The following is an 11,081-nucleotide window of genomic DNA, read 5'->3' as shown; positions in this document are numbered from 1 at the left end:
ACTGGACGTTTCATGCATCCCAGGCAATATGCTGAGTGTTACAGCATCCAAATTTTAACCACATTCGTATTTGCAAAAATCTGAACCGTCATCTCTATTCTTTCTGAACTTACCTTCAAGCCTCCTCTTTGCTGAGAGGCAGAGTCTGAGACATGAGGGTAAGTAAGCCCAGAAACTTCCCAGTTGAAGGTGTGATGGCCAGATGACATCGGGGCTCAAAACACCCTTGGGAAGATGCCCTCGTAGGGGCTGGGGTCTTTAAACTTCCCCAGCTTCAACAAGACATCAACCCACACCCACCTCTGCTTAGGCACGAGGGTTGTGTATTCAACAAGGCCCACAGACTCCACTCCTGACACTCGGGGAGAACTTCAGCTTTCGGCCACCTAACGCTTATCAAAAGCAGGAAAGTTTGTGATTTCCACTCAGTCCATTCGGGCAGGGGAAGAACAAAAGCTCAGGCCTCCAAACTCGGACCTGTCTACCACCATACATCCATCAGGAAGCATCGCTTGTAAAGCAAAATACTTTCTATCCTCAATCAGGAATAATTAAACGGTAATATGCTCCAGATCTGTGCTTTCTTGTCTAAGGAGAAAAGTCATTACAGTCGTGGCCTCAGGCAGACCTGGACATACCAGCAGTAAGTAGCCTTCCTGGAAAACTGACCTTCCTTCAACACAGCATTTCACAGTCAACAGCTCAGGCATGTGCTAGAACTGTTACTAGTTATTTTGCACTTGGCAAGCAGGCCAGCATGTAGCCGCAGTCTCCAGATGGTTGGGAGAGGCAAGGAGGATGGGGGGGCGGGGGGGTTAGGAGGGAGAGACAGCAGGAGCCGGCTATGAGCAAGGTCCTGGAGGAACCCGGAGGAACCCCCACCCACTGCTGAGGACCTAGTGGGGCCTGGCGGCGGGGAACCCTGTCTCCCCACTGCAAGGGCTGTACGTGCCCTGTTCGGTGTGGTAAATTCTACCCCTGGCTCCCATTAACAGGGCTCCATTCCCCTCCACCAGCCCAGCGTCTGGTAGGTGCCCTTCCTTCCAGCCCGTGTGACACCACGTGACCACCATGCAGCTTCCATCCAGAGAAAATAGTGAAGGTAAAGTGTGTGTGTGTGTGTGTGTGTGCGCGCACGCGGTTACTTACGTATCATGTACACGCACACCTGGAGAAGTGTGTCAGGCGTGAGACTGCTTCAGGCGACCACATACAGTCCCGGAGCTTCTTCCCTTCCAGGCTCGTCCGCCGCCCGCGCGCTCACCCTCCGGTGCTCCCGTTCCGGCCTCCCCGACACGCGCAGGGTCCCCGCGGGCGCAAAGCCTGGGCTTTCACGCCCCCAACCGCCCCCCCTTCTCCTCCTGCGAACATTCCGCTTAAGACTCGGCTCGAAAACCACCACCCGTAATTCCGGAATCCGGTTACCTGTGCCTTTAAACCTCCCCTGGTACCTCGTGCGTTCCTTTTGGGTTTGAGGCACCTGGGGCGGCTTCCTACGCGAGGACCTCTGCTGTATTCATCTTCGTTCCCTGGCCGGCCTGCGGCGTGTGCACCGCGGCTCCGGGAACGGCCTCTAGTCTCCCCGCAAGCAGGCATGCGCGCCGAGCACGCGCCAAGCACGCGCCGAGCACGCGCAGGAAAGCTTTCTCTCGTTGGCATGGGGGTGTGCACGGCCTGCCGTGTGACAGCCACGAGTTCATGCCTCCAAGGGTGAAATGCTGGTTTTCCTTACACCTGCATGACCCAACATACTAAAGCTTTTATTTACATAAAATAATTCACATAAGAGGGGGATCTGTTTCCCCCTCTGTTTTTGATCCATGAGAGCAAAGGTTTTTGTCCTTTTTGTTTGTGGTTGAACCCAGTATTTTGCTTCACCAGCCACAGAGGCAGAGTGGCTGGTGCATCACAGGCACTAAGGGATAGTGGCTGGTGCATAGTTGGCACTCAAAAACTGTCCAGATTGCTACAGTGTCCCAGAAATTCTGGGATTCCCCAAATCCATCACTAAAAAAAAAAAAGAAAAAAAAAAAAAAACCTCTGAAAATCCTGGGGACTTGCCTAAGGTATGTGTGCTGCGACCAAATGGCACAAATGGAGTGTCTGTCCATCTGTAGATCCATTGTCTGACCCTGTGAAAGCACACGCAGCCACATCTCAGATGCACACTCGCTTCTTCTTCCAAGTCTCCACTTAGTCTCCCTGGATGTGTGTTTTGGGCTGGATTATGTCTCCCCAAATTCATAGCTTAAAGTCCTAACCCCAGTACCTCAGAATGTATTTGGAGGTACTGTCTTTAAAGAGGTGATGATGGTAAAATTTAAGTCGTTAGGGTGGGCCTTAATCTTTTATGACTGGTTTCCTGATAAAAAGGGGAGATCGGGTCACAGACAGACACAGAGGGAAGACCAAGTGAAGACACAGGGAAGATGGCGGCCATCTGCATCAAAGAGAGAAGCTTCCGAGGAAACCAACCTGCCAGCGCCTTGATCTTGGACTTCTGGCCTCCGGAACTGAGAGAGATTAAATTCCTGTTGTTTAAGCTTCCTGGCCTGTGGCACTTTGTTGTGGCCCCAGCAAACTAACACAGTGTACAAAATCCAAAAGGGACACATGTTTTTGTTAAGAACGCCCCAAGTAAACACAGGCCCGTACACTGCTCAGGAAACGAAATGGTGGGGACCTAAAGTAAAAAGTGGGACAAAAAAGAAACAAAAGGCACCGTGTGTTGACACTTTTTATATTTGGTATTTGTGAGTCTTTTAAAAAAATTTTTTTTCAGGCCATTTTTTCCTTAAAAAAAAAAAAAAGCAACCAACAGCAATACTCTGTACAAGTATAACAAACATTAGAAATATGCATCATTCCAAAATAGTTACAAGAAAATTACAGTTTTAGAGTCCATATCAACACATCCTGTTCATACGTGCCCGAGGGAAAAATGCTACAGTATGTCGAACACTTGGCTGCTATACAGTCTGAAAACGCAGAACTTGGACTTTTGAGGCAAACCAACATAGTCACCAAGCCTTGTTTAGCGCATAAGTGCAACCCAGCACTGCAAAAGAAAACCAGCCTTTTTCATCTCTGATGAAAAGCAAACATGAATCAGATGCAAAGGTGGCCCCCACCCCCAACGAGCCTCCGGCTCGATGAAGCCCAACTCCAGTGCAGTCAAATCTGCCAAAGTCCACCGGAGGTCACTAGGTGCCCACAGGGAACAGACTCCCAAATGTCATTTCCCACCAGTGCCAAACGTCACTAGGTTTACCTTTGGAGGCAAACGTCCTCACTCTTGGGAGAAGGTACCGATGCCCCAAATCCCCCAGACCAACTGACCACCAACCTTCAGGCCTTTCACTGATAACTAATCCCACCCTGGCCATTTTTCTGTGTGCAACCGGCAAATAGGAAAGCAGGGGTGATCACACCATCTCCGCGATTCCGCTGGACTCCTCAGATTTTAGTTCATCGTTCCTGGGAGGCTTTGGGGCAGGAGCTTGAAAGCACCTTCTCTTTTCTGTGGCCAATCCCCAGCCCGTGTGTCCTTTATATTTACACAATTATCTTCCCTTTTCAATCACTGTGCTATAAATACCCTCACCACCCCCACCGGTCCCCAAACCCAGCCCTCTTCAGGATGCAGAGAAGCATCGTGACCTTCACATGACCTGCCATGTGGAATCCAGACCTCTCTACCACGAGCCTTCCTCCCAGGACTGGGAATGACATCAGAGAGTGGCTTAGCTGGGGCTCCTGCCCATTTCCCAAACCCATACCAGACGGAAGGAAGGAGAGTTTCTGGGGTTTTGTGTGATTTTACACAATATGTTTATAATTATTGTTGCTTTAGCCTTCCAAAGGAATTTTTGAAGCCAAGTCCTTCCCTCCGGTTTCTCTGTGGCAGGGAATGTAGGCAGGGCCGGGCAGAGCATCTTTGTCAGAAGTGACTTCTACACCCCCATTCCAGTGGCTTCCTGACAAGTAAAGTGGAGAGGGGCATGACCCACAGAACTGGGGCCCCGGGCAGGGACCTCTGAATGCCATCATGGAACTCTGAGAGCTGCACGCATGGAGGGGCAGACCAGTGTGAAGGTTTGGAAGCAATCTGCCCAAAGCCAGCTTCACTCAACAGCCCGGGACGGCGTGGCTTCCCTGATGCAGGCCTAAAGAGCCGAAGGCCCCTCCGAAGGGGAGTCAAGAGGGCCCAACCAGGCCCGTACAACCCATTCCTCGCAGGGCCTGATGCTGAATGAACTGCTTGCCACAAGAGAGAGCAAAGGATTCGGCGAAAAGTGCAATTTCTGTGTGGGAAGTAAGTCCTCCCCAGACACTGACACGACCACCTCCTCTCCTTTTAATCCTTTTAGTACCTCAAAGGGAAAAGGGGGACAAAAGACGTACAAGCGCTAAGCCTCTGAACCGAATCAAGGGCTTTCGGTACGTTGTGGTTCACCCTCCATAACCCACTAGCACGTCCAGTCAGTTCTCAAGGTGCTAGCAAGTTGAGGAACACGGCAGCGTCGGGAGACGGGCTCCCCCAGGTCAAGAGTGACCAGGGCACCCGGAGAAGACCCCGCTCCCATTTTCACTAGGACACAGTTGTCCTGAATTTACAGCAGGATTTATTACTGTGGAAAATGGCCACAGGAACCCAGGGACTTGGTAATTCCTTCATAAGACCTTCTCTACTTCATTGCCTATAGGAGGATAAATTCAAAACCTCTTCAAAATATAACCTGAGCCACAATATAAAATAAAAAGAAACAAACCCTTCATGTTAATGCCTTGAGAAGTTTACAGATTATGTACCAATAAAATAAATCCTCATAAATTCTGAAATTCTTGGTGGATACACACCTGAAGCAAAAAAAAAAAAAAAAAAAAAAAATTAATCTACATTAAAAAAATCAAAAGTAATTACAGCAGCAGTATAGTGAAAAGAGGTTTTAAAAATAATTACATCTTTGATACAAATTCAAACTCTGTACACCTCAATTCAAAGGAATGACTGTTTTAAGAGTTTAGTATATATATATACAGTAGATACCGATATGTGTCACTGCAGATAGACTAAAGCCAGTGGACTTTGAGGGAGGAGGGATTAATCAGACACTGTTTTCACACTGAAGTGTTCACAGATTGCCACGCTTTTAAACACACACACACGTACACACAGACACGGACACACAGACGCACATAAAATGCCAACCTGAGTAAAACGTTACTAAAAACCTAGAGCATCATGAATCACTAAGTCACATATTGCACCTTTAAATAATCCTTCTTACCAAATACAGAAATGAGAAAAAGGGATGAAACAGGGACAAGAGAAGGAGATTATATCACTGTAGGGTTCCTCTGCTTTCCCCCACCCCCAGAAATTCTCAAGGTGATACCTGGTTTCCACTCTCACTCAACCAATGGGCTGAAAATGTGGCCAACAGAAATGTCTTTGGGGAAAACCGGGAGAGAAAGGGGAAAAAAAGAATAGAGCACGAAACATGGGGGACGGGGAGGCCTCCTCTAGTCAAATGAGAACAGGAATGTTACCGAGAAGGCTGAACCTCAGATACTAAACTACTGTTTAAATATTCCTTATATTCCAATTATGAGATTCAATACAAAAATAGAGATATCTACTGAGTTTTGCCTGTGGAAGCATAATTCAGAAAAGGCACATGTTCAAATAGAAAACCCAGGCAGAAGAGGTACCACGTACCCCTCCCGACATGATAATCATCCACAATCACGTATTTTCCATCAGCTAGATTCCAAGATACAGTAGGTAAAAATAGATCTCTGATACTTAAAATATATTCAACCCAACACAATCCTGGCTTTAGCATGTGAATCATATAAAATAGTCTTTTTTAAAAAGAATCTGTTTTGAAAAAGAAAAAAAAAATCATAGCTCACTTTTCCTGGTGTTCCATAATTCTCAAGGAAAAAAAAAAAAAAGTGAACTCATCCCATTGGTATTCAGGAATGTAGTTGATTAACTCAACACCCATCCACAGCCCCTGACAGCCCCAACTTCTCATTTGTCATGTTCTACATGTGCAGCTTCACACCCTCAAATTAGTTCTAACAAAACAGAACAAAGAATAAGATATTAGACATATAAAAACATGTCGACATCGGGGCATTTTCCTTCGCTGTGGGTGTGACGGTCCGGTTCACTCCAGAAAGGTTTTACTTTGGAACTAGGCGATGTAACCATTTGTCTTTCCAAACGCAGTCACTGGTGCAAGGTTTTCATAGATTGTCATTGCAGTTGTGTTCTGGTAGATAAGATCTACTTTTGAGTCCTTCTGGGATCTGATGATATCCAAAACACACTGGTTGAGGAAAACATACTGGTCCTGTTAGAAAAGTAAAAAGAGAAAGCAAATGAGCAGAGGTGCCAGAGATTAGCACCCAAGGTTACTTTCAGATTACCACCACTCCCCCAAACCCATTGGCCCCACAATGAACAAAGCCAACAAGATTTTCTTGGTTAGTGAGCATGGGCGGTGTAAGGAGTAAATTGTGATTCTCAACAGAGGGGACAGGTTAAGGGGGATAATCTGGGTAGAGTTGGGTGGGGACCACCCTCAGGCAAGCTCGTCAGAATATGCAGGTAGCCATTAAAAAAGGAAGAGGAAAAAGGTATATGCTGAAAGATATCCAGGGTGCTATAAGAGAAAAAAAAAATCACAGGGCAGAATTAGATATAACATAAAATCCAATGAAAAAAAATATTCCATGTGTCAATATCCAAGATATATAAAAAAAACCTACACAACTCGACAGCCAAAAAACAATCTGATTAGAAAACGGGCAGAGGACCTTAATAGACACTTCTCCAAAGAAGACATATAGATGGTCCACAGACACACGAAAAGATGCTCAACATCACTCATCATCAGGGAAATGCAAATCAAAACCACCGTGAGATATTACCTCACACCTGTCAGAAGGACTCGTATCAAAAAGACAAAAAACAACAAGGATTGGAGAGGATGTGGAGAAAAGGGGACCCTTGTACACTATTGGTGAGAATGTAAATTGGTACAGCCACTATGGAAAACAATATGAAAGTTCCTCAAAAAATTAAAAACAGAAATACAATTGTGACCCAGTAAGTCCACTACTGGGTATTTACCCAAAGAAAACAAAACACTAATTGAAAAAGATATGTGAACCCCTATGTTTGTTGCAGTATTTTTTACAGTAGCCAAGATAGGAAAGCAACCCAAGCAGCCATCAATAGATGATAAATAAAGACATGGTATAAATATGCAATAGAATATTACTCAGCCATAATAAAGAATGAGATCTTGCCATTTGTGACAACATGGATGGATCTAAAGGGTATTATGCTAAGTGAAATAAGTCAGACAGAGAAAGACAAATACCATACGCTTTCACTTATGCATAGACTCTAAAACTCAAAACAAACACACAGAAAAGCAGAAACAGACCCATAAATACAGAGAATTGGTGGTTACCAGAGGGGAGGGGAGGGGGGAGATGGGCAAAATGGGAAAAGGGGAGTAGGAGGAACAGGCTTCCGGTTATGGAATGAATTAAGTCACGGGGATGAAAGGCACAGCATATGGAATACGGTCAATGGTACTGTAATAACCTTGTGTGGTGACAGATGGTAGTTACACTTATGATGAGCAGAACATAACATATAGACTTGCTGAATCACTCTGTTGTACACCTGAAAACAATGTAACATTGTGTGTGTGTCATCTGTACTCAGTTTTTTTAAAGAGCACCAGCCATAGCAAAAAAAAAAAAAAAAAAATACTGTGTGTGTGCACGTGTACATGTGTTTTTCTACAGATGTACATAAAGAAACCTATAGTGATATACACAAACTGTAAGCATTGGCTACCTCTAGGGAAGAAAAAGTAAAAGAGAAAAATACATTCTATATAATCCTGTTTTGTTAGATGTCTTAATATGAACAAGTTTACATTATCTTCAAACTACAAAAAAAAAAGGACCAAGAAAAGAATTTGTGGGCAGGTATAAGATTTCTGTGTTTCTTCAAAGGAGATAAAAGACTGAGTTCTACTCTACATAATTATAGCAGGAAAAAAAAAATCTCTTCTGACCAACACAGGAGGTGAATTCTACACTTTCTTCCACAACCATGCTGCTCGCCCAAAAGCACACGATGTACCCAGGCCTCCAAAACATTCCCTGCTAGACTCAAAAACACAGCACATATTCATGGAGTTCTAAATTGGTACAGGGCAACAGCCTGATACAAAATTAATATTCTGCTCTCATCCCAGTCAAGACACATTCCTTCCTACAGCGTTGAAGAAGGCGATTTCCCAATATATTTGCTGAGAACATGACTTGAAAACAATGTTTGTCAGGAACATTTCAGGGAAAGCCAAATCCAATGGGTCTTACCCAACTGACATTGTAGATACTAAGCATGAAGTTTCTCAGCTGGCCAGCCATCTCCCAGGGACTATGATAATTGATGTTCTTTTACATTCACAGGGCTAGGTGAGGATACACTGCTATATGAACATTACGCCTATTTCATTCACATTGCTAACATTTGAGAAGTCCGTTTCATCAGCTTGTGTTTTTTTTTTTAATTTTTTTTTTTCAACGTTTATTTATTTTTGGGACAGAGAGAGACAGAGCATGAACAGGGGAGGGGCAGAGAGAGAGGGAGACACAGAATCGGAAACAGGCTCCAGGCTCTGAGCCATCAGCCCAGAGCCCGACGCGGGGCTCGAACTCACGGACCGCGAGATCGTGACCTGGCTGAAGTCGGACGCTTAACCGACTGCGCCACCCAGGCGCCCCTCATCAGCTTGTTTTAAGGATGGTCAGACCTTCTCAGAAACCAAGCATGAAGATAGCAGTTTTAAGAGTTTACACCCCGGAAGCCAAAGTTCAGAGAACTGCTAAGATTATTTGATGAGTTAGTGGCCGCAAGGTAAGGAATCCAGGTATGATCTTGGTGTGTACTGTTCCATTGCTGGTATCACTACCACCGTATCACCATATCAGATAATTCAATCGCAGTTACGGATCTAAAAGAAATCCAGTGTTACCTCACAGCCCAGAACCAGAAAGACCTAGAAGGGTGAAGTGTTTCAACACAAGTATGTGACATGATGCAACCTTTTGAAAACAGGATTGAGGGGCGCCTGGGTGGCGCAGTCGGTTAAGCGTCCGACTTCAGCCAGGTCACGATCTCGCGGTCCGTGAGTTCGAGCCCCGCGTCGGGCTCTGGGCTGATGGCTCGGAGCCTGGAGCCTGTTTCCGATTCTGTGTCTCCCTCTCTCTCTGCCCCTCCCCCGTTCATGCTCTGTCTCTCTCTGTCCCAAAAATAAATAAACGTTGAAAAAAAAAAAAAATTAAAAAAAAAAAAGAAAACAGGATTGAAAAAGCGGACTGCCAGACTCAGAGCTCGGCCTCACCTCTGTTTGCACCATTAAAGGCCTGTGCATTCGAAGGTCATACACAATCCCATACACATCCACAGTGTTCTCATTCTCTATCTGGTAGATAAGACGATCGATGGCAATGAACGTGCCTGTCCTTCCAACCCCAGCACTGAAGAAAAAAAGACATGAACACATCACCATGGGTTACCTCTAACCTAAAATGCTCAGATGTGCATTTGTGCATGTATCTTGCTCCCCTCCACTATCAATGCCCAGGATCATGAAACATTTGCTCAACTAAAACGTCAGCAAATTGGATTACACTAGCTTGGGACTGGGACCCAAACCCTAAAGTTCATTTTGAGTCAAATATCACAAATAAAACCTCTTGCTAGAGCTGCTTGAATCTCAGTCCCATTCAAGTTATTAACCATAACCCAGGATGGCAAGTTTCATCAATTTTTTCCCCATAGGGCAACAAAGCCCCTTTTCATCTTTCCTAAATTAATTGCTTTAGCCTAAAAGCTAGCTAGTTGTCTTATTGGGCTAGAGCAGGAAGTGGGGACAAACTTTTTCTGTAAAGGACCAGATAGTAAATATCTTTGGCTTTGCACACTAAATGATCTCTTTCTGCCATTTTAGCATGAAAGCAACTAGAGGCAATATGTAAACAAACAGGCATGGCTCTTTTCCAATACAACTTTATTCATAAAGGAATTGTGGTAATAGTTTCACAGGTGTATACTTGCCTCCAAACTCATGAAGTTGTATACATTAATTTATGTACAGTTTTGTATCCCAAAAAAATGTTTTAAATAAGCCAATAAAATGAACTTAAACTATGCATTTCAATTTCACTAAATAATGAACCTAAATGCTGAATGAAGAAAGCAGGTTGCAGAATGATGTCTACATCATAAAATCTGGCAAAAGCTTAAAGCTATATAAAACCACAGATTACATACATATGTAATAAAATATAAAAGCATACAAGGGAATGATTCAGATCAACTTTAGAACCACGTTTAACTGTGTAAGGACACTGATAAGTAGCAACTTTATATCTGGAACATATTATTAACAAAAAGAAACAAGGCCTCATGCCATAGTTTATTAGATTATTACTCTATATTTTTGTAAGTTGAAATATCTTTTTTAAAATTTTTTTTAATGTTTATTTATTTTTGAGACAGAGGGAGACAGAGCGCAAGAGGGGGAGGGGCAGAGAGAGAAGGAGACACAGAATCTGAAACAGGCTCCAGGCTCTGAGCTGTCAGCACAGAGCCCGATGAGGGGCTTGAACCCACGAACCGTGAGATCATGATCTGAGCTGAAGTCAGATGCTCAACCGACTGAGCCACCCAGACACCCCTAGGTTGAAATATTTTATAAGAAAATGTCATAGGGGCACTTGGGTGGCTCCGTTGGTTCAGCATCTGACTCTTGATCTCGGCTCAGGTCATGATCTCACGGTATGTGAGTTCGAGCCCCGTGTCAGGCTCTAAGCTGACAGTGCAGAACCTGCTTGGAATTCTGTCTCTCCCTCTCTCTGCCCCTCCCCAACTTGTTCTCTCTCTCTCTCAAAATAAATAAATAAACTTAATAAAATGTTATAAGTAAGATATAAATTAGAATATATTATAGTCTTAAAAAAAACACAGGCAACCT

At 44.4% G+C, this 11,081-nt stretch overlaps 1 protein-coding gene across 1 annotated transcript in view; it reads right to left on the bottom strand.

The window, feature by feature from the left end:
* Positions 1-2,726: 2,726 nt before the first annotated feature.
* PTPRJ (protein tyrosine phosphatase receptor type J) overlaps positions 2,727-11,081 on the bottom strand; it is a 53,823-nt gene continuing 45,468 nt past the window's right edge. The window contains exons 22-23 of the mRNA XM_045485228.1: positions 9,447-9,582; positions 2,727-6,365 (exon numbers count right to left, since the gene is read on the bottom strand). Coding sequence (XP_045341184.1) covers positions 6,207-6,365; positions 9,447-9,582 — 295 coding nt within the window. The 3' untranslated portion in view covers positions 2,727-6,206. The remainder of the gene's footprint in view (positions 6,366-9,446; positions 9,583-11,081) is intronic.

Source organism: Leopardus geoffroyi, chromosome D1, assembly GCF_018350155.1.
Source record: "Leopardus geoffroyi isolate Oge1 chromosome D1, O.geoffroyi_Oge1_pat1.0, whole genome shotgun sequence".
NCBI classification, from domain to species: domain Eukaryota; kingdom Metazoa; phylum Chordata; class Mammalia; order Carnivora; family Felidae; genus Leopardus; species Leopardus geoffroyi.
Note: the sequence above shows the minus strand (reverse complement) of the source record. Positions and strands in the feature narration are given on the sequence as shown.